The sequence below is a fragment of the Cyprinus carpio genome, chromosome A13, assembly GCF_018340385.1.
Source record: "Cyprinus carpio isolate SPL01 chromosome A13, ASM1834038v1, whole genome shotgun sequence".
Lineage (NCBI taxonomy): Eukaryota > Metazoa > Chordata > Actinopteri > Cypriniformes > Cyprinidae > Cyprinus > Cyprinus carpio.
Window position 1 is genome coordinate 3,035,205 of NC_056584.1, and position 24,999 is coordinate 3,060,203.

The 24,999-nt window shown below is 37.1% G+C and overlaps 1 protein-coding gene across 1 annotated transcript in view; it reads left to right on the forward strand.

The window, feature by feature from the left end:
- LOC109108178 (neurexin-1b-like) overlaps window positions 1-24,999 on the forward strand; it is a gene marked incomplete at its 5' end in the record, with an annotated part of 133,584 nt that overhangs the window by 74,302 nt on the left and 34,283 nt on the right. Inside the window, 2 exon segments of the mRNA XM_042768406.1 lie at window positions 1,971-2,293; window positions 13,746-13,824. Coding sequence (XP_042624340.1) covers window positions 1,971-2,293; window positions 13,746-13,824 — 402 coding nt within the window.

The window sequence follows — 24,999 nt, forward strand, 5'->3', positions numbered from 1 at the left end:
GAGGCTTTGATCTTTATTTTGGTGTATTGCATATTCAAATATTCATACAGCAAAATATACTGTAGGCCATCAAATTTTAGTGAAAATCCACAAATTCGCTGGTGGTGGCTGGCAACTTTTTTCAAAGATGCTGGCGGGGAAAGAGTTAAGGTACCAATATGGACAATCTAGGTACAAAGGTGTGCCTTTTGAAAAGGTACCACCCCAGTGACAACTTTTGTACATTTCTGAGAGTGTATGATGCTGAGATCCAGATTTTCACATTTATGTTTGAGGGACTAATTGATGATAACTGATGAACAAGAAGGCAATACACTATATTAAGAATCAAGGTAATGTAAACTTTTGCAAACAGGATGATTAGTGTAAATTGTAATTATATAAGATCTTACATCTATGTTTGTATAAATTCTGCATTAATTTTTTAAACAAACATACAATTCACTAAACTGGAAATATACATAGTATATAAACTGAAACTGAAAGTAAAATACATCTAATATAAGATTTAAAATCTTTTCAGTTGAACACCTCGAATAATAAGTTTTAAAGTTACCCATTGATTTTGGATTGTAACCAATGAAATGTCTGTTTAAACTTTAAAGGAAACATTGATAGTGAATGGCTGGCGATCACTAGACAATGAATTCCATATTGACTAAGTCGAGTAGTTGACGATTGGCTACTCGACAAAGGTGAAAACACTGATAAAACTTAAAGTATAATTTTAAAGTAGTATTTTTTTAATCTTAAATAAAGCAATAATTTTAACATTTAGTTAAATGAATTTAAATAGATAAATGTAGCTTGTAATAAGTGTAATAACCTATTTTGTAATGTACTGATCTGTATTAACTAATTTATGTCATAAGTTTTGGTTAAAGGGGCTGTAGATGTAATTTTGAAGCTTGCTAAAAACAGGTTTTTATATATATGTAATTTAAACTTTTAAATCATAAAATAAAAATGTCCAAAGTAAAATGATAATTTTGTTAATATAATGAATTGACAGATTGTAGCATGCATGTGTACATGTCTACATATGTGTATTTTTTCGTCATATGATTAAAAAAAAACATAACTAGATAATATGTAATATATATATATATATATATATATATTGTACATGTCTACATATGTGTATTTTTTCGTCATATGATTAAAAAAAATATATATAATGTGTGTGTGTGTGTGTGTGTGTGTGTATATGTGTGTGTATTTTAAATATGAATTGATATGAGTCCCTTTAAGAAACATTTACGTGTAGCTAAGAAAATGAAGTGGTTGTATAATAATTTGATCTTTTAAATAAAATGTGCAACTGTTGTTGCTTTTTTGTTCTTGATGATTTTAATTGAATTATTTTTCAGTCTTGCTTTGTTTCATGACCATCATGTTTACCTTTCCATCTAATCCAACTACTCTTGCTAAAAGGCAGACATAGTTGTTATAATTAATTAATAGTTCATACTTTTTTCATTATTTTGCACACCTACACAACATTAATATCAGATGAATCATTTAAGTGCATAAAGTCAAGCTGCCTTCAGATTGACTGTTAGCTGTAAACATCTGCCACGGATATGTTTTTAACTCCATGACAACAGAGGCCAATAAAAAAGATATCTTCTCCCTCTTTTACTTTATAATGTCAATAATGCTTAGCTTTACATAATTTCACTAGGAATTAAACCAGTTGTTCATAATAAGTAATGTTCAAGAGGCCTTTTAGCAAAGTACCACAGCTTAAATGTAAGACCACCATTGTATCTTTCATTTTTCATTATTTGTGTTTCATAAGCATCTCTTCATTACAGCCATGATAAATTGTCTGGCATTTAAATTCCCCAGTACTTGAATTATCCGTATTTTCCTCAGGCGTGATTATTTTCCATCATCTCCCTCACTTGAGTCTTCAGTCTGCATTAAGTTTTTTTTTTTTGTATTGCAGTAACTTTGTTCTCCCGCAGGCCGTCAGCTCACAATCTTCAATAGCCAGATGACCATCCAGATCGGGGGCTGGGAAAGAGACCACAGCCGCACCTTCCAGGGCCAAATGTCAGGTTTCTATTACAATGGCTTGAAGGTTTTTAACATGGCTGTGGAAGGAGACCCCAACATCCGCATCGGAGGCAGCGTGAGGTTGGTTGGGGAGGTGCAGTCCTCCTCTATAACACCACAATCCAGTGCTACGGTTTCTCACTCTGAGACCTCTACCTCAATCATGGAGATCACCACTACAACCACCTCCAACCACAAGATCAAACCGACTACAGCAAGCGCACCTCAGCAGGTCAGAAAACTCCACTCATTCCCCTTGTTGACCTCAACCCTTTTCTCTTATTTGCTGTACCTTTCCGTTCATTATTTCGCTGGACTTTTTCCTGGCTTTTCTCAGAAATTGTGGCGATATTTGCACAAATTTTGTGCTGTTTTGCAGTGAAACCCCAATATTCATGACATATTCAGTGTTAACAACCGTTTGAGTAGAATGACCTGTAAATACTTCTGTGCATAATTTCTGATATCGAGGTCCTGGTGCCTCATGAACAGGGCAATGGTTACACAACATAGAAACACTCATAATTCTGCTCTGACAAAAATACGATTTGCATGCTGCCACTGAATCACCATGTAATCAGTATTACTGATATATACATTTATTTGTATTATTGTTTGATGTGTTAATAAATTCTAATAATACTTTTGCAATTCATAAAAAATATAATATTTTAAAAAAGTGCATATCGAGTAAAATTATATATTTATTGTATGTTGAAATTAGCCATTATGAGGACTTGCAAATATGTGCTGCAATATAAATCATATTAATTATTTATTATAGTAGTTTTAATTAAATACCTACAAACTTTTCTTTATACAGTGGTCCTGCTAGTATGCTATTCCTGTACAAAACTGGCTAATAAAAGAAATACTGTAGTTATATTAAATTCAATTAATTTCAAGTTTATTTGTACAGCACTTTTTAAGATGCAAATCATTGCAAAGCAACTTTACAGAAAATTAAGTTTCTACAATATTTAGGAGTAGCTTATCAGTGATGACTGTCAGTTTATGTGCATATTTTAGAAATGTTCGGAAAAATCCATTAAAGACGTAAACAAACAGACGATTAACACTATTAACAGCAATTATGCAATCAAACTTATAGCAAAATGTGGTAGTTCTGTATGTTGTCTCTGGGTTAGCATCATCTGAGGTAATCTGAGGGGTTGGAATTATCTCTTCTCAGGTGTTCTGGATCCAGACTGGAGCTTGTGTAAATCCTAGTTACCACGGGATGTAAATCCCGTGGCAAAACAGAGAAACAAATAGAGACATAATTAGCGTAGCTGCTGTTCCAGCTAAGTAAAATTGCAGTCCAAAATTATGAGATGCATTATTTGAATGCTTGGCCAAAGAGGTGTGTTTTTAATCTAGATTTAAACAGAGAAAGTGTGTCTGAACCCCGAACATTATCAGGAAGGCTGTTCCAGAGTTTGGGAGCCAAATGCGAAAAAAGCTCTACATCCTTTAGTGGACTTTGCTATCCTAGGTACTACCAAAAGTCCAGCGTTTTGTGATCTTAGGGAGCGTGATGGTTTTGTAGCGTGGTAGAAGACTAGTTAGGTATGCAGGAGCTAAACCATTAAGGGCCTTATACGTAAGTAATAATATTTTGTAACTGATACGGAACTTAATAGGTAGCCAGTGCAGAGACTGTAAAATTGGGGTAATATGATCATATTTTCTTGACCTGGTAAGGAATCTAGCCGCTGCATTTTGGACTACCTGTAGCTTGTTTATTGAGGATGCAGGACAACCAGCTAGCAGTGAATTACAATAATCCAGTCTAGAGGTCATAAATGCATGAACTAGCTTTTCTGCATCAGAAACAGGTAACATGTTTCGTAGCTTGGCAATGTTTCTAAGATGGAAGAATGCTGTTTTTGTAACATGGGAAATACAATTTTCAAAAGACAAGTTACTGTCTAAGATAACACCCAGATTTTTGACATTAGAGGAAGTAACAGTATATCCGTCTATTTGCAAATTGTAATCTACAAGATTCTGTGTAATGTTTTTTGGTCCAATAAGTAATCTCTCTGTCTTATCTGAATTTAATAGGAGAAAATTATTGGTCATCCAATCTTTTACATTTTTAACACACTCTGTTAGCTTAGATAATTTTAATTTTAATAAGTTTCATCTGGTCTTGTTGAGATATATAGTTGAGTATTATCAGCATACATGTATATTGAAAATAGCAGAGGACCTAGGACATATCCTTGTGGCACTCCATATTTTACTGGTGATAAATGAGATGACTCCCCATTTAAATAAACATAGTGGTAGCGATCGGACAGGTAGGATCTAAACCATCTTAGAGCCTGCCCTTGGATACCTGTATAGTTTTGTAATCTATCTATGAGTGTGTCGTGATCTATGGTGTCGAACGCTGCACTAAGATCAAGTAAAACTAGCAATGAGATACAGCCTTGGTCTGACGAATAAAGCAAGTCATTTGTAATTTTAACAAGTGCAGTTTCTGTGCTATGATGGGGCCTGAAACCTGAAATTCTTCATAGAGATCATTATTTTTGCAGGAAGGAGCACAATTGAGCAGACAAAACTTTTTCTAAAATTTTAGACATAAATGGAAGATTTGAAATGGGTCTGTAATTTGCCAGTTCACTAGGATCTAGTTGTGGTTTCTTGATAAGAGGCTTAAAAACCACCAGCTTGAATGGTTTTGGGACGTGACATAAAAATAACGATGAGTTAATAATATTGAGAAGTAGTTATTCTGCTACAGGTAACAACTGTTTCAGTAATTTAGTGGGTACATGATCTAATAAACATGTTGTTGGTTTAGATGCAGTAATAAGTTTATTTAGCTCTTCCTGTCCTATAATTGTAAAGCACTGCAGTTTATATTTGGATGCGATGGATAAAACTAAAATATTAGATGCTGTAGAATCTACATTTGTTATTGTATTTCTGATGTTATCTATTTTATCAGTGAAGAAATTCATAAAGTCATTACTATTTAACGGTAAGGGAATATTTAGATCGGGTGTCGTCTGGTTATTTGTTAATCTAGCCACTGTACTAAATAAAAACCTTGGATTGTTTTGGTTGTTTTCTATGAGTTTGTGGATATGCTCGGCCCTGGCTGTTTTTAGAGCCTGTCTATAGCTTGACATACTGTTTTTTCCACACAATTCTAAAAACTTCTAAGTTAGTTTTTTTTTTTCCATTTGCGCTGAAGATTACGAGTTTCTTTCTTGAGAGAATGGGTATTACTGTTATACCATGGCACAGTATGTTTTTCTCTAACCTTTTTCAGTTTGATAGGGGCAACTGCTTCTAATGTATTAGAGAAGATGGTGACTATGTTGCCAGTCATTTCGTCTAGTTCATGTGTATTTATGGGTACACAGAGCAGTTGAGATAAATCAGGCTGGTTATTTTCCGAATCTCTCTTTGGTGGCTGGAACAATAGTTCTGCTGGGATGATAACACGGAGCCATATAGTTATTATCATCAATACGCAGAATGCACGATACAAGTAAATGGTCAGTAACATCATCACTTTGAGGTACGATATCTATATCAGTAAGATCGATTCCATGCGATATAATTAAATCTAGCGTATGATTAAAACGATTAGTGGGCCCGGTGACATTGTGCTTGACTCCAAAACAGTTTAATAAGTCAGTAAATGCAAGTCCTAATGTATCATTTGTATTATCAACGTGAATGTTAAAATCTCTGAAAATTAGCACTTTATCAGCGGTAACCAACAGGTCTGAGAGGAAATCTCCAAATTCTTTTAGTAATTCTGTATACGGTCCTGGTGGTCTGTACACAGTAGCCAGAGCAAGAGATACGATAGATTTATTTTGAATATCTGACAGTGTAACATTAAGCAGAAGTATTTCAAATGATTTAAACCTGTATCCTGTTTTCTGGGTAACATTGAGAATATCACTTGTTGCAACACCTCCCCCACGACCAGTCTTATGGGGCTCATGTTTATAACAGTAGTTCGGTGGAGTAGACTCATTTAGACCAATATAATCATTTGCTTTTAGCCAGGTATGTCACTCCCAAAAGTAAGAACATGTTTTGTATTAATATATTTTTTAATTATTATTATCATCATCATTATAATTAAAATCAGCATCAGTTGCGTTTAATTCTCATGAAAACAAGGAATGCAATCAAACCAAAATCACTGTGGATCTTTCATTCACAAAACTCAACAGGTCTGCACAAAACTCAGTCCTGCAGCCCTTTTAGATGAATTTGAACAGCAAGCCAGATGCCATCACACGGTGTCAGTGACACAAGAAAACAGCCTTACAATATAGATTCAAAATATTTTTGCAATGTAGCAATCCTGTTGCTGCTTATGCTGTTTAATTTGAGATGTTCACTGTTATACAATCTTCTTAAACCTTTATAGTGATTTTAAAACTTTGTATTCACATTTAATATATAACTTTTCTATATTTCAATGTCAATAGTAATATCAATAATTTCTCTGTACTTAAAATTTCCTACTGTAACGTATTGCTCCAAGACTTGAATGATAGGAGTTCCAAATGCAGCTATATTTGGGACAGACCAGAAACGTGATCCAAAATACAGGCAGCAGGTCAAAACACAGGTAGGCAATCCAGACAAACGACAAGGCAGGAAACTTAGGCAAAAGGGTAAATCTAAGAAACAGGCAAGAAATCAATAAACCAAGAGACGTAAACCAGAGAATGCTCAGAAATGCAGTGTTACATCTAACAAGACATTGCAATGTGACTCAAAAAACACATATAGGCAGATGTAACGGGGTAACAAGACACAGGTGAATGCAATAAGTCAAGTCAAGTCACCTTTATTTATATAGTGCTTTTAACAATACAGATTGTCAAAGCACTTTACAGTATTAAATAGAAAAATAGTTTGTCAATAATGCAAAAGGATAATAGTACACAGCAAAATCCCCAGTGTTAATTTAACACTCTGAGTGTGGACTCTGTATGGACACATTAGTAGTGTTTTTGGTGGAATTGAAGTGTTGTTGAGGTTAATGAGATAATTAGGTGTTTGATTGAGTGATGATTGACTATTATTGAAGACACCTGATTTTAACAAGCAGAATCACCAAAGAATACAATCACAATTTGTGTGTCACCATTATAGTGGTCAGTATTTGCTTTAGTTGGGATCTTGACCCTTAAGTGGTTAACTTTAGGTTTTGTGTGGCTGTGGTAACTGAGTTATAACAGACAAACAAACCAGAGGAAATGTGATCATGTGTTGGTTAACTTTAGGTTTTGTGTGGCTGTGATAACTGCGTTATAACAGACAATTACACAAGTTAAATGAAAAATACAAGACCTTGCATTTTGGCCTAATCAGACAGATGTTTTTAAAAGTTACAGCTACATAATAAATAAATAAGTTTTTATTTAGACACACAGACATCAAGAATCAGCGTGATCATCACAACAATGGTGACCATCAAAAAAGAATGTTATATCCAATAAAAAACTCATCATTTTTGCCGTTTTTATGTGACTTTTTAGTATTTAGTTTTGTGATATTCAGAGTTGATCTGTTTATCTGAATATGCTGTTTGTCACCATTGTTGAGATTCATACACTGATTCTTGATGTCTGTGTGTGCCTAAAATAATAAATCTTGAAAAAGAAATCAGAACAGTTTGCAAGGGACCCTTACAAAATGAATAGCAAATACAGACTTTTTCACTGTGGTATCAAAAGTTGTTATATTCAATCAAGGAAATATAATTCAGAGAAAAGACTCTGAGTGAGTTCTATGATTAAAGTCACATAATGATTACATTAAAACATAATCATCACCACCTGATGACTTTTACTCTCGGCTTATCTGTCTGTTATAACTCAGTTATATCAGCCAAACAAAATTTAATGTTGAAAAGTCAAGGGTCAAGATCCCAACTAAAGCAAACACTGACCACTATAATGGTGACACACAAATTGTGATTTTTCTCGTTTAGTGATTCTGCTTGTTAACATCGGGTGTCTTCAATAATGGTCAATCATCACTCAATTAATCTCCTAATTATCTCATTAACTTTAACACTGCTTCAGTGTTACTTTTAACACTACTTCGGTGTTTATATGAGTCCACACTCAGAGTGTTAAATTAACACTGGTGATTTTGCTGTGTAGACACTCAATTTTCAGTTAAAGGCAGTTCATTATTGAATTCAGTGATGTCATCACTGGCTGTCGAGGTCATCTCTAGGTGCTGATCCACCATCTGGGCTGGATACGTACTGGATCCGGGTGACTGCAGTGACCATCTGATCTCGATACAGACTGGATCTGGTGGCTACGGTGACCTCAGAATAAGAGAGAGACAGACTAATATTAGCGTAGATGCCATTCTTCTAACAATGTAGCAAGTACATTGTGTGTTATTGGAAGTGTTCCCAGTTCCGATTGTCCTAATTAATGCAGCCTAAAAATCCTTTAACGGATTTAAACATTAGAAATGTTTTAGTGTGTTATGTGTAAGCCAGGTTAAAGAGATGGGTCTTTAATCTAGATTTAAACTGACAGAGTATTTCTTCCCCCCCAGAATAATGTCAGATAGGTTATTCCAGAGTTTTGGTGTTAAATAGGAAAAGGATCTGCCACCCGCAGTTCGTTTTGAAATTCTAGGTATTATCAAATTTCCAGAGTTTTGAGAATGCAGCAGACATGGATGACTATAATGCAATAAGAGCTTGTTTAAATACTGAAGTGTTAAACCACTCTTTATAAGTAATAAGCAAGATTTAAAAATCTATACAATGTTTAATAGGGAGCCAGTGCAGTGTTGACAGAACCGGGCTAATATGGTCATACTTCCTGGTTCTAGGAAGAACTCTAGCTGCTGCATTTTGGACCAGCTGGAGTTTGTTTATTAAGTGTGCAGAACAACCACCCAATAAAGCATTAAAATAATCTAACCTTGAGGTCATGAATGCATGAATTAACGTTTCTGCATTTGACATTGAGAGCATAGGTCATAATTTAGATATATTTTTTAGATGGAAAAATGCAGTTTTACAAATGTTAGAAACGTGGATTTCAAAGTAAAGATTGCTATGAAATAGCACACCTAGGTTCCTAACTGATGATAATAAAAAATTGACAGAGCAGCCATTGAGTCTTAGACAGTGTTCTAGGTTATTACATGCGGAGGTTTTAAATCAGATAATTAACACCTCTGTTTTTTTAGTTTTTTTTTTTTTTTTAGAATTTAGCAGTAAGAAAATACTCGTCATCCAGTTTTTTATATTGACTATGCATTCCATGAGTTTTTCAAATTGGTGTTTCGCCGGGCCGTGAAGTTATATAGAGCTGAGTTTCATCAGCATAACAGTGAAAGCTAACACCATGCTTCCTGATGATGTCTCCCAGGGGTAACATGTAAAACATGAAAAGTAACGGCCCTAGTACTGAGCCTGGAGGTACTCCATACTGCACTTGTGATTGATATGATACCTCTTCATTCACTGCTACAAATTGATGGTGGTCAGATAAGTATGATTTGAACCATGCTAATGCACTTCCACTAATTCCAACAAAGTTCTCTAGTCTATTCAAAAGAATGGTGTTGTCAGTAGTGTCGAACACAGCGCTAAGATCCAGTAGCACTAATAGAGAGATACAACCACGATCAGATGATAAGAGCAGGTCATTTGTAACTCTAATGAGAGCAGTCTCAGTACTAGGGGTATAAGAAAATATTGATACACGTGAGTATTGTGATATTTAGTTTGGCAATACTGTAACGATTCTCAAAAATGGAATATCGATATTTAAAAAAAAAAAATCAAGATTCATTGCAGTTGTTTCGTTTTGAGTTTATATACCAAACACTAGATGGCAGTCTTCATCTCTGAACAAATCCTGAGTGACAGAAAATACTAGCATTAAGGCACGCCATTAATGTTAGCGTTAATATAGTTCACTGCTAGTAATAGAGGAGGAAAGAATTGTCCCAGTTCCTGTTTCGGTGTACAAAGCTGAAGTGTGCCGTCATTTGTGCTTTTGTGGTAACGTCCACTGCTGGACCGTGGCACGGGAGCTGCCTCAGTTCCGCCGCTTGCCGCATCCCATGTGAAGAGGCTCGTGCAGGGCACAGTAGGATCGCCAGGTGGCTGCAGCTTTCTCTCATTTTGGGGGCGTTTTGTGCAGTTGGGGCGGTGCTCGCGTCTTGTTGATTCCACGCGGAACATAAATACAAACTGAAAAACCTGTGAAATTCAAGTGGAAAGGTTCAATATCTGTATTTATTTTATTGTTTTACAATTGTTTTGTTTTGTTTACGAATCCTGTAAGCACTTTATTTTTCATTGATATTAAGCAGATGTAATTATTTTGTTCAGACCAAAATGTTATGACATTGTATGCTACAATTGTAAACTTAAACTGTGAACCTTTAAAGCAGGGTATAAAATATATATGGTCTTTTTAATAAAATACATTTTATGCGTATTATACATTTAACTAAAGGATCCTGCAAGCACTTAATTTCCCCCCCCCCTTTACTCTTACTGCACAAAAAGTGGTTCAATAATGTTGAATGTTACAGGGACTGATTATTGCAAATGCAGATTCACTGAGTACTGGTTAAATATTTTTTTATTTATTTATTTATTGCTAAGGTTTGCATATGGTGGTGTGTTCCTAATGTTTTGTTTATTTGTTGTATTTTTTATTCCTTGAATGATTTATTTAAATTTTTATATTCTTGATTTAAGTATCACAATGTATCGCAACATCATATCACAACCCCTGTATCGTGATACGTATCGTATCGCCAGATTCTTGGCAATACACAGCCCTACTCAGTACTATGATACGGTCTAAATCTTGACTGGAAATCCTCACAGATACCATTTTTCTCTAAGAAGGAATATAATTGTGAGTATACTACTTTTTCTAGTATCTTGGACAGAAAAGGGAGATTCGAGATTGGTCTGTAATTAACTAGTTCTTTGGGGTCAAGGTGTTTTTTTTGTTGTTGTTGTTGTTGTTTTTATGAGAGGCTTAATAACAGCCAGTTTGAAGGTTTTGGGGACATATCCTAATGACAATGACAAACTCATAATAGTCAGAAGAGGATCTATGACTTCTGGAAGCACCACTTTTAGGAGCTTAGATGGAATAGGGTCTAACATACATGTTGTTGGTTTAGATGATTTAACAAGTTTATACAGTTCTTCCTCTCCTATAGTAGAGAATGAGTGGAATTGTTCCTCAGGGGATCTATAGTGATACTATAATTGACGGATGCATGAATTTTATCTCTAATAGTATCGATCTAGGAAGTAAAGTAGTTCATGAAGTCATTACTGCTGTATTGGTGGGAAATGTCAACACCTGTTGATGGTTTATTTTTTTGTTAATTTAGCCACTTTATTGAATAAATACCTGGGTTGTGTTTAGGTTGAAAACTAATCAGATCTAGTAGTTTTTAATGCTTTTATGTAGGATAGGATACTTTCCCGCCAAGCAATACGAAATGCCTCTAGTTTTGTTTCCTCCAGCTGCGCTCCATTTTCCGGGCTGCTCTCTTTAGGGTGCGAGTGTGCTCATTATACCATGGTGTCACAGAATGTTTTCCTCAGTCTTCTTTAAGCGTAAAGGAGCAACTGTATCTAAAATGCTAGAAAAGAGAGAGTCCATAGTTTCAGTTACATCATCAAGTTGCTCTGAGCTATTGGTTATGCTGAGGAATTGAGATAAATCAGGAAGATTACTTACAAATCAGTCTTTTGTGGTAGAAGTGATGGTTCTACCATACTTGTAACAAGGATTAGAATTCACAGTTTTAGCTATATGAAGTTTGCACAAAACTAAATAATGATCTGAGGTATCATCGCTTGGCTGCATAATTTCAACACCATCAACATCAATTCCATGTGACAGTATTAAATCTAGAGTATGAGTTGTTGAGAGACACGTGTTGTCTAACCCCAATACAGTTCAAAATGTCTATCAATGCTGATCCCAAATGCATCTTTTTCATTAGCAACATGGATATTAAAATCACCAACAATTAAAACTTTATCTGCAGCCAGCACTAACTCGGATAGAAAATCAGCAAACTCTCTAATACAGTCTGTATGGTGCCCTGGTGGCCTGTATACAGTAGCCAGTACAAACATCACAGGGGATTTATCATTAATACTTGTTTCTCTTGATAATGTTATATGAAGCACCATTACTTCAAACGAGTTATATCTGAAGCCCGTCCTGTGGAGAAATGCTGAAAATATTGTTATAAATTGTAGCAACACCTCCCCCTTTACCTTTTGGACGCGGCTCATGTTTATAAAAGTAATCTTGGGGGTAGACTCATTTAAAATAAGATAATCATCAGGTTTTAGCCAGGTTTCTGTAAAACAGAGCACGTTTAGGTTATGATCAGTGATCATATTATTTACAAAAAGGGCTTTCATAGAAAGGGAACTAATATTCAATAAGCCAAGCTTTATCATTTGTTTATCCGTATTACATCTGTTTTTTATTTGTTGAACATCAATTAAATTGTTACTCTTAAATTGGTTTGGACATTTTTTGTATTTTCTAGTTCAGGGAACAGACACAGTCTCTATAGTGTGATATCTAGGTGAAAGAGTCTCTATGTGCTGAGAATTAACTGATTTCTGTAACGTGAGGCAACTAGCAGACGGTCGGTTTAGCCAGTCTGTCTGCTTCCTGACCTGGGCCCCAGTTAGTCAAGTACATACTCTAAGACTATGTGCCATATTTTTAGAGAAACGGGTGGCATCACCCCAGGAGGGATGAAGACCATCTCTTTTCAACAGGTCAGGTGGCCCCAAAAACTCCATTCTCCAGTAAAACATGTAGTATTTTTGGAGATGAGTTATGACAGTCTTCTACGTATCTCATCACCACGGTAAGCAGGGAGGGGACTAGAGCATATTACAGTATCTGACATCATACTTGCAAGTTCACACACCTCTTTAATGTTATTTTTAGTTATCTCTGACTGGTGAGTGAATAAGTGATGAGTCCGGACAAAGGATTATGGTGGATGTAGTCTGTGACTGTGTGACAACAGTCTGGGGTGTAGCCCCTTCTGGTGGTTCACGAGCACTCCAGCTGGGTATCATGACAACTACACTATGGCTGTATTCAGACTACAAGCAAAAGTGGCACAAATATGATCTTTTTTTAATCTGATTTGTGCCATTATCATATGTTGTCCTAAATCAGATATGGGTCTGATGTTTTTGCTGAGCACTCAGAATCAACATTTGTCACAGTTCTGTGCTGACAGATGTCACTCCAAAGATTTAACATACTGTTAGTTCTTTGGTCACTCAGTTAATATGGAAGACACCGATGATGGTAGTCAGTGGAGGGACAGTGAGCCATCAGAACTCAGAAATCAGAACTCAGTTACAGCTTAATACAAGCAAAAATTAAGAGACAACTGAAGCCGAGAACACACTACACGACTGTCATGCAGATTATGATTGTATTTTATGATAGCAGCACACATGGTGATTTTCAGGAAAGCACTCTTTCTTGTGTGAAAAAAAAGTTTTAAAGGTATTCTAACTGCATTCTAATAGGCATCATCACACTTTTTCATGCTTTTGGACTTATTCTGTGTTTTATTCATCTTGAATTTAGCCTCTCTTTCCCTTTTCATCTGTTTTCCAGAATACTGATGACTTGTTGGTGGCATCTGCCGAGTGCCCCAGCGATGATGAGGACATAGACCCATGCGAGCCAAGCTCAGGTGGGTTAGGTTAGTCATCTCTTTATTACTACTTTTCTTTCTGACTGTCAGTCTCTCATTGTTTGTCCTCACTTTCACCTCAACAGTTGTGTCTGTAAAATGTGCAGATGCAGGTATATGGAAGAAAAAAGCCTTCCTCCAAAGTACTTCTGAAGCAATGTGTCTGTATCTGATATTTTAAATACTAAAATTTACTTCTGTTAAGTGTTGTTTGGGTTGCGGTTTTCCCACACAATTGACCCCATATCAGGGGGCCACATCTGGAATTTAAAGGAAGGTTAACTTAGTTTGCAATAGCAGATTAATTGCACATGCCTGTGTGTAGAAAAAAACAACAGTGAATGTGGAGAGAAAAGTGAAGCAAAGAGAAAAGAATATGTGAACTATTAATAATGGTCTTGACTGAAGTGAAGATAAAAGATAATAGTCACTAGTTAAGATTTTAGGTCTATTGTTTATAAATGGCAAATCAACAAGTTGATGTATTTCCTCAGCGACCAGCACGGATCAGCTCTAGGCATGACAAAGCGGATATTGTCCTCTTTTGGAAGGCCAAACACATTGCTTTCACAATAAAACACACAGGATTTCCACAACATGGCGGTGTGGCAACAACAATACTACAGCGAGAATAAAAGTTACGCCTTCTTTCTTTGCGTGAACATTTGGTGTTATGCAAATCTTCCCACACAGTGCCGTAGACATGTGGGGGCGTATTAGATCGAGCCGTTTTAGTGGGGTGTGGTTGAGTCTTTACTTTAATAAAGAATATCTCTTAGGATTTGAGACTTTAGTTAATTTTACAGATCTTCTTTATGCACCAAAAGCTTGTAACACTCCAAAGAGAAAGGAAAAATTTAAATCGCATCATATGACCCCTTTAAGAAATCCAAATTACTACATAAATCAAAGTAAATACAGACAAGTATCATCAAACACAGGCCATTACATTAACTTTGTTACAAACGTTTTTTTTTTTTTTTTTTACATTTATGGTACAACAAATAACTGTGAGCTGCTAAGAACGTGTGACAGAAATGGCATTTTAAAAAAAAAAAATGAGTCTGGTCTCATGAAAGTGCGTATGGCATAATTTTCTTTTTCTATTTGGCATGCAATTTATATGGTATGATAAGCACGTGTTTGGTGTGCATATGATATGCAATCAATGCTTGTAGTAGAAAAAAGAAGTGGCAGTACTCAACCCCACTCCCCCACCCAAAAATAAATAAATACAAACTAAAGTCCTTAAAAAAGTACTTTTTGAATTTTCATAATTTGCAATGAATGTATACAGTGCCAAAATAAATAAATACATTTATTAATAATTGTTTGCAATTCAATTCACATTTATTTGTATAGCACTTTTCATAGTACACTGTTGCGAAGCAGCTACAAAGAAACATTTCTACACTACATTTAGTAGTTTACAGCACTTTTAATAAAACAAATTGCACAAGTCAATCTGCAATACCAAACAGGAACACAGGGGGATGCCAAAAGACCACTAAATGAGCTACCTTGACCTGACTGATCCAGATTTAATAAACCACTGAATACTGCATAATCACACACCTTCAGCCAGCATCCAGTATAAAACATCATGCTTTTAAGCCAAATAGCTTGCTGATTTGAATTGTTTTTACTGACATCTGTATGTGAGTACTATCATCTCCACCATCTCTGATGACATCTGCGCTGTTTTGAACTTACTGTTTGAATGCATTAGCTAACTGGATTCTTAAACATTATCATTGATCTGATTGCAAAAAACCCTGCTTCTTTTTAATTTCATAATGTATTGTTTTCGTTAAAATTTACTGATTCAAATTAGTAATTATTATTTTATTACTCTGTGCTAGGGTGACCACCCTATAGATCTGTTGCAGGGCAGTTGAAGTGATTTTGTGGGACAATGCGGGACATGTGCGAAACAGATACATTTAAACTACTGCTGCTATGTAAATACTGATTTACATTAGTTGGCATATGCGCCAATGTGTGTTTCTGCCAGTGGATGCCCACATTCCAGGTTGCGTTTATTAAACTCAGGAGAGAAGATCATTTTTGAGCACATGCATGTTATGTTGTGTTGCATGTTTTGTGAGAGTGAATGAATGGAAATCCACCTGCGAACTGAGAGATATGTGCTCGCGCATTTGATGCACCCTCGCATAGGCAATATAATGCGCTCTGTACATATGTCATTAAAATAACTCCATAGAAATATTTTTTTTCATTTCAATCAGTGGTGCTCAACACTGAGGTCCACACTTATTCATTTGAGCTTTCCACGCAGTCAGCACCATTGGAAATACCCCACACCCCTAATCCTAACCATTGCGTATCATATGAACACAAACATCAACTTCTGCGTATAAATAGATCACCAAATAGAAACAGAAACTTGTGGTATTGACACGCACTTTCATAATTTACAATATAAAGCTGCATAGATTTTTGTTTTAAGACAATCATATGCTCTCATATAAAATGATGTGGCGGCCCGGAATAGGCCTACGGGCCTTGAGTTTGACACATGTGCTCTAGATCGACTTTCATCATAATTCCGTACCGATAGGAGACACTCCAATGATTTTATGCACCTGTAGTTCTTTGATCAGTAGGTAATTATGATAGACAGTTGAGGAGGTAGTCAGTGAAGAGACAAGAGGTGTTTTACAGTGTATTACAATGACATCACTATACAAGCTAAACTTAAGGGGTTTTACTGTAAATATTAAAAACTTTACTCTCCTTCTCCTCATATTCATACTCCTTATCGCCTGCTCACTCATTTGCTGGCTTTTGCAGCACATCAGCTTATAAATGGACATCTTTAATTATGTACAAGCACATGCTTCATTCTGTCCTGTTTTTGTTCTTTCGTGCATGCAGGTCAGTTCAGGACTGTCATTCATTCACACTGAAATCTGATATTGGCCACAATGTGATTGACAATGTGATCAGCCTGAATAATAAATTGGAACTGAGTACTAACGCTTGCAGTGTAAACATATCCTAAGACTTATCCGCCAGGATAGATGGCTGAAATGTGTTCAAAATTTTTGGCAGCTTATTTTAATACCTCATGGGGTCTGTAAATTGTATACATCTATTAGCTAACAAGTTAATAGTTGAATATATATATATATATTTAATGCAGTGGTAACTCTAGTTCAGGTGCCAATTCTCTCTACTAACTTGTTTATTAGCATGCATATTTCTAGCATATAGGCTGTTTATTAGTACTTATAAAGCACATAATTTCTTATTCTGCATATAATTTCTTATGCAACATATTTTAGATCCTTTAATCCACCCCATACCTAAACTTAACAACTAGCTTAATAACTATTATACAAAAGTTGTAGTTAATAGTTTGTTAATAGTGAGAATTTGACCCCAAACTAAAGTGTGACCAATTCAGTTAATTCAGTTTAAATACTTGTTTTCTGTTTTAATGTTAATTTTATGTAAATAACACTTAATTTTATTAATTAAATGTATTAATCAAATGACACTTCATTTGATATAAATTACACTATTTCTAAACTGTCTTAATGTTTACATTAAAAGTTCAGTGATTATATTCTGGTTCAAATATCCCTCTTCCCTTTTTTTTTCACACCCTGGTTCTAACAAACTTGGATTGGCGTATTGAGACAACTCTTGGTATATGTTATAGCCACCATGCCCTGAGAGTATCTGAGCAAGATTAGCGTTTGTGGAGAGCTGGAATGTATTGCTGTTTTGACAGCTGCTGATATTTGTGTGAGTTTTGCTCCATTTTCTTTGCGTGCTGTGATCTCTTAGGAATGACATGAGCTCACAGCCTGAGGAATTGGCTTAAGTCCTGTAGGAATAAAACTGAGACAGCAAGTCAATGCTTTGTGTCTCTCTCACTTATTCACATGAAAGAACACTGTTTTTCATTTATACATATCGTCCCAGCAGCAGCAGAGTCACTAGCAGCTTATCTCTCCCATGACTCAGTGGCAGCATAATTGAGACATCTAACTTCCAAAAAAAAAAAAAAAAAACCCTTCTGCTAAGTGTAGAATTTCAAGACCAGAATTCCAAGGAATTCATAGGATATTTAAAGGTGCAAGATGATGCAACAGGAACACGTCAGTGGTCACTTGGTCTGAAGCCCTATATAATCATGCCAGTCCATTGACTGATGCCACTAAAGCAATGTCCATAAGAAGCTACATTATTGCCTTATAAGTGCTCACTTGCATCAGATTTTATTTTCTGCAGTGCATTCCTTGACTTCATTGTTGTGTTCCATGCATTTAAGCATGGTGACACTGCCATACTGACAAAGAAAAAAACCCTTGTGTCCCATTTTCCCTCTTTTTCCCTCCTGCATTGGCATTCATTTAAGCCATGCATTCATTTAAGCCATGTAGACTGACCTCTTCATATTTGAATAAGGTATACTTGAGTTCTGCTCACGTGACTTCAGCCTTGCACACCCTGGCTGTTTTGCTGGCTTACCAAGCTCCAATTTTATGAGGGACTTTGATGAGCACACTAAATTGGATGCCAAGGCTGTTTGTGAGCTACTAAGAGCTTTTGACTTGGCACTCAGGAGTACCAAGCATAAAGCTTACTCTGCGGGATGTAGCATGGCATGGAATGTAAAATGCAGTAGCAGAAGAATGTTATCTGTGGCATAAACTGATGAACAACAGACACAGGGATAACCTGTTTCTCTGCAAGGACTGTTTGGTGATGCAGTCCAATCTGTGGTGAAGGTCTGTTTAATGGAGCAGACGGCTGCATTCCAGCAAATGATCCCTCACCAGGAGAGAGAAAACACACTGCTTCCTCGGTTCATTCTCACTCAATTTTATCTCAGCATCCCACCAGAGAAGTAAAACTGGACTGTTAAGAGTCATAATAGACTGTTTTATTACAGGTAAAGTAACTGGAACTGACACTGGAAGATTTGTGATTTAACTTAAAAATAAAGTGGCTATAGCACCTGTGCTAAATGTGCTAAAAAATACAGATGTTACTGAACTATAAGTCTTTTGCTGTTGTGTTTACACCACCATTTCTATGGCAAATACATTTGCTGCTTTTTACCACAAAGTGCCACTATAATCATTGATTCTACAAGTCATGAGGCTAACGTATCAAAGTGCATTTTCGTGAGAAGGAGTCAACCTTGCCTTACCAATGGGCTAGATAGAGCCAATGTGTACCAGGGGGCTTGGAACAGACCAGGAGTCAGAAGTATGCAGGAGGCAGGAGACCTGGGTGGGACATATGAGTGTATGTGCTGACCAGAGAAACTTCAGTCTGGGCAGAGTTGGACAGAGCAGGACAGAGAGTCACAGACTGCAGACAGCAGGACCGGGCATGATTCTGGAACACAGATACAACAGGGAAAGACACAGTGCATCAAGACTTAACAGATCAACTTTCTAATGAACAACCTCCTGGACACCAACCAGTCTGGCTTCAGAAGTGGGTATTCAACCAAGACTGCCCTGCTCTCAGCTGTTTAAGCCCTGGGACTGGCAATAGCAGCCTCCAAACCTTCAATACATATTTTGATGGAAATGTCCACTGCTTTTGTTACGGTTTACCACCAGATCCTCCTGTCAACCCTCATGGCGAAGGGCATCTCAGGAACTGCACTCCAGTGGTTTGAATCTTACCTCTCAGATAAGTCCTTCAAGGTATCTTGGAGGGGTGAGGTGTCTTGGTTGCAACATCTAGCTACTGGGGTGCCTAAGGTTCAGTTCTTGGACCAGTTCTCTTCTCTATCTACATGGCATCACTAGGTTCTGTCTTTCAGAAACATGGCTTTTCATATCACTGCTATGCTGATAACACTCAACTCTACCTGTCTATCCATCTTGATGATCCAATGATAGCTGCTTGCATTTCTTCATTGCAGTTGTGTGCTTGCATTTTGCCTGTGATAACATCAGATTCAGAAATGGAGAAAATAAAAGTGTGGACTAGTTGTGCTTTGCTTCATTTTGTCACTTTGAAAACATGAAAAACGAACAAACAAAACTGATAAAAAAAGTTAATACTCTTATTCACTATTTTAATGGCTGCATTGAGCCTGCAACTGAGTTTTGTAGTGCACATCTTTTCAAAATGAGGTTGTAGGCTTAATACTGCCACTCTCAAGTTATGCTCAATGTTAAGATAAGATCTTTATTTTGTTTTCAGTGAAGCAACAACACGAACATCCCATCACACAGAGATAAGATGTAGCAAAGGGAAGAAGAATGGTCAGACTCCTTTTCCCATATGAGTGCCTGAACTGGAAACCTCAGCCTAAGAGTGGAGTCACAATCTTTTTTAAATGACATACATTATAAATAAATGTACAATATATGACTATAATAATAATAATAAGTCATAGTCAGTAAAATTAAAATACCAACCTACTGTATTTAGTGTATCGATAATCCATTCATACTGGACACTATTGTTTGGAAAGTATTTTTGAAACAATTCTGTCAACGTAAAGATGTGCTGTTTAATCAGTGTGGTGGCTCCAGAAGACTGGCTTTCACTCAGATTCTCAAAGGCACCAGTATTTCCTTGGTCAAGGTGCCTGCCCAATACCTCAAGCTTTTGGATGAATGCAGTGATTCAATTCAATTCAATTCAATTCAAGTTTATTTGTATAGCGCTTTTTACGATACAAATCATTACAAAGCAACTTTACAGAAAATTAAGTTTCTACAATATTTAGTAGTAGCTTATCAGTGATGACTGTCAGCTTATGTGCATACGGCAGAAATGTTCAGAAAAATCAATAAAAGACGTAAACAAACAGACGATTAACACTATTAACAGCAATTATGCAATCAAACTTATAGCAAAATGTGGTAGTTCTGTATCTTGTCTCTGGGTTAGCATCATCTGAGGTCCTCTGAGGGGTTGGCATCATCTCTTCTCAGGTGTTCTGGATCCAGACTGGAGCTTGTGTAAATCCTAGTTACCACGGGATGTAAATCCCGTGGCAAAGCAGAGAAACAAATAGAGACATAATTAGTGTAGCTGCTGTTCCAGCCAAGTAAAATTAATTAGATTAACCCAAGCTAAAGAATAATAATGCACATTTGATCAGATATAACTGCAGTCCAAAATTATGAGATGCATTATTTGAATGCTTGGCCAAAGGAGGTGTGTTTTTAATCTAGATTTAAACAGAAGAAGTGTGTCTGAACCCCGAACATTATCAGGAAGGCTATTCCAGAGTTTGGGAGCCAAATGCGAAAAAGCTCTACCTCCTTTAGTGGACTTTGCTATCCTAGGTACTATCAAAAGTCCAGCGTTTTGTGACCTTAGGGAGCGTGATGGATTGTAGCGTGGTAGAAGACTAGTTAGGTACGCAGGAGCTAAGCCATTAAGGGCCTTATAAGTAAGTAATAATATTTTTGTAACTGATACGGAACTTAATAGGTAGCCAGTGCAGAGACTGTAGTATTGGGGTAATATGATCATATTTTCTTGACCTGGTAAGGACTCTAGCCGCTGCATTTTGGACTACCTGTAGCTTGTTTATTGAGGATGCAGGACAACCACCTAGCAGTGCATTACAATAGTCCAGTCTAGAGGTCATGAATGCATGAACTAGCTTTTCTGCATCAGGAACAGGTAACATGTTTCGTAGCTTGGCAATGTTTCTAAGATGGAAGAATGCTGTTTTTGTAACATGGGAAATATGATTTTCAAAAGACAAGTTACTGTCTAATATAACACCCAGATTTTTGACAGTAGAGGAAGTAACAGTACATCCGTCTAATTGCAAATTGTAATCTACGAGATTCTGTGTAATGTTTTCTGGTCCAATAAGTAATATCTCTGTCTTATCTGAATTTAATAGGAGAAAATTATTGGTCATCCAATCTTTTACATTTTTAACACACTCTGTTAGCTTAGATAATGAAGTTTCACCTGGTCTTGTTGAGATATATAGTTGAGTATTATCAGCATAACAGTGGAAACTAATCCCGTATTTTCTAATGATATTACCAAGGGGCAACATGTATATTGAAAATAGCAGAGGACCTAGGACAGATCCTTGTGGCACTCCATATTTTACCGGTGATATATGAGATGACTCCGCCTTTAAAAAAACAAAGTGGTAGCGATCGGACAGGTAGGATCTAAACCATCTTAAAGCCTGCCCTTGGATACCTGTATAGTTTTGTAATCTATTTATGAGTATGTTGTGATCTATGGTGTCGAACGCAGCACTAAGATCAAGTAAAACTAGCAATGAGATGCAGCCTTGATCTGAAGCAAGAAGCAAGTCATTTGTAATTTTAACAAGTGCAGTTTCTGTGCTATGATGGGGCCTGAAACCCGACTGAAATTCTTCATAGAGATCATTTTTTTGCAGGTAGGAGCACAATTGAGCAGACACAACTTTTTCTAAAATTTTAGACATAAATGGAAGATTTGAAATGGGTCTGTAATTTGCCAGTTCACTAGGATCTAGTTGTGGTTTCTTAATAAGAGGCTTAATAACTGCCAGCTTGAATGGTTTTGGGATGTGACCTAAAGATAACGACGAGTTAATAATATTGAGAAGCGTTTTTTTCTGCTACAGGTAACAACTCTTTCAGTAATTTAGTGGGTACATGATCTAATAAACATGTTGTTGGTTTAGATGCAGTAATAAGTTTATTTAGCTCTTCCTGTCCTATAATTGTAAAGCACTGCAGTTTATCTTTGGGTGCGATAGATAGAACTAAAGTATTAGATGCTGTAGAATCTACATTTGTTATTGTATTTCTGATGTTATCTATTTTATCAGTGAAGAAATTCATAAAGTCATTTCTATTTAACTGTGAGGGAATATTTAGATCGGGTGGCATCTGGTTATTTGTTAATCTAGCCACTGTGCTAAATAAAAACCTTGGATTGTTTTGGTTGTTTTCTATGAGTTTGTGGATATGCTCGGCCCTGGCAGTTTTTAGAACCTGTCTATAGCTGGACATACTGTTTTTCCACGCAATTCTAAAAACTTCTAAGTTCGTTTTTCTCCATTTGCGCTCAAGACTACGAGTTTCTTTCTTGAGAGCGTGGGTATTACTGTTGTACCACGGCACAGCACGTTTTTCTCTAACCTTTTTCAATTTGATGGGGGCAACAGCTTCTAATGTATTAGAGAAGATAGTGTCCATGTTGCCAGTCATTTCGTCTAGTTCATGTGTATTTATGGGTACACAGAGCAGTTGAGATAAATCAGGCAGGTTATTTGCGAATCTGTCTTTGGTGGCTGGAACAATAGTTTCTGCCCGGACGATAACGCGAAGCTATATAGTTATTATCATCAATACGCAAAATGCACGATACTAGGAAATGGTCAGTAACATCATCACTTTGAGGTACGATATCTATGTCAGTAAGATCGATTCCATGCGATATAATTAAGTCTAGCGTATGATTAAAACGATGAGTGGGCCCGGTGACATTTTGCTTTACTCCAAAACAGTTTAATAAGTTAGTAAACGCAATTCCTAATGCATCATTTGTATTATCAATATGAATGTTAAAATCTCAGAGAATTAGCACTTTATCAGCGGTAACCAACAGGTCTGAGAGGAAATCTCCAAATTCTTTTAGGAATTCTGTATATGGCCCTGGTGGTCTATACAGAGTAGCCAGAGAAAGAGATACAATAGATTTCTTTTGCATATCTGACAGTGTAACATTAAGCATAAGTATTTCAAATGATTTAAACCTGTATCCTGTTTTCTGGGTAACACTGAGAATATCACTATATATTGTTGCAACACCTCCACCTCGACCAGTCTGACGGGGTTCATGTTTATAACAGTAGTTTGATGGAGTACACTCATTTAGACCAATATAATCATTTGGTTTTAGCCAGGTTTCAGTCAAGCAGAGTACATCAAAACTATTTTCTGTGATCATTTCATTTACAATAACTGCTTTGGGTGTGAGTGATCTAATGTTTATGAGCCCAAACTTTAAAAATTGTTTTTGTTTATTTATTTTACATTTTTCAGGTTTAATCACGATAAGATTTTTTCTAGATCCTACATTAAATTTATATTTTGACCTCACTATTCGGGGAACAGACACAGTCTTAATAGATTGGACAGCGCAAGTACTTCTAACATTTAAGCGGGTAGAACAAAAGCCATCATAGCAGTTATTTGAGAATTGGCTTACTAGTCAAATGGAGCGTAGAGTCCTGGAGATGCTGTCCGAGAGCAGCTCCGCTCCGACTCTGCTGGGGTGCAGGCCATCAGCGCGAAAAAGCCTAGGTCGCTCCCAGAAAAGATTCCAATTATTAACAAAGAGCAGTTTCTGTTCTTTACACCATGACAATAACCATTCATTTAGAGCAAAAAAAGTCTACTGAACCTTTCGTGTCCTCGTCGATACGTGGGCAGTGGTCCTGACACGATGATCGTCGCCGCGGGCGTCGTGCTGCGAACCGTCTCGATCAGGCTCCTGAAGTCCCTCTTCAGCGTCTCCGTCTGCCGCTGCGTGGTGTCGTTAACCCCGGCGTGAAGCACACCCGCTCTGGGGCTGTCGTCGGCCTTCAGGATCACGGGTATCTGAGCAGAAACATCAAGAACACGAGCACCAGTGAGACAGTGAGTGTGCACTTTACCTTCGGCTAACGTAGCACAGACGTGTTGTACGATGGAGTCTCCGACGATCACAGCGTCGCGTTCCGTCTCGCGCAGGGGAGAGAAGCGGTTCCGTGTGGAGATCTCGAAGACCGGAGGGAGAGAGGTCGTCGCCCGGGGCCTGGCTCGCGTCCTCTGCTGCGGATGCACCCAGGGTCCGTGGTGTCCCGGCGCCGGAGTGAAGGACATCTGGGAAGATCGCGTCCTGGGTACACCGGCCCTGTGCAGAGAAACACACGGGGTGGAGGTCGTGGGACTGTTAGTAGCACACTGCAAACTTACCCTGGACTTGTGAGCGTCAGCCCGGGAGGTTTCCAGCGCGGCTCTCCGCTCTCTCAGCTGGGCCTGCCTCTGCTCCAGGACCCGAATCTGCTTCTCCACGGCCTCCAGCTCGAGCTGCACCGAATGCAGCTTGAACGTGTCGTCACCTGCAATCAAAGGTAGACAAACATCCGCCATTAAAGCAAGTAACAGTGAGTAAAGCAATTGTAATGTGTGTGAATAGAGTATTAGCGAT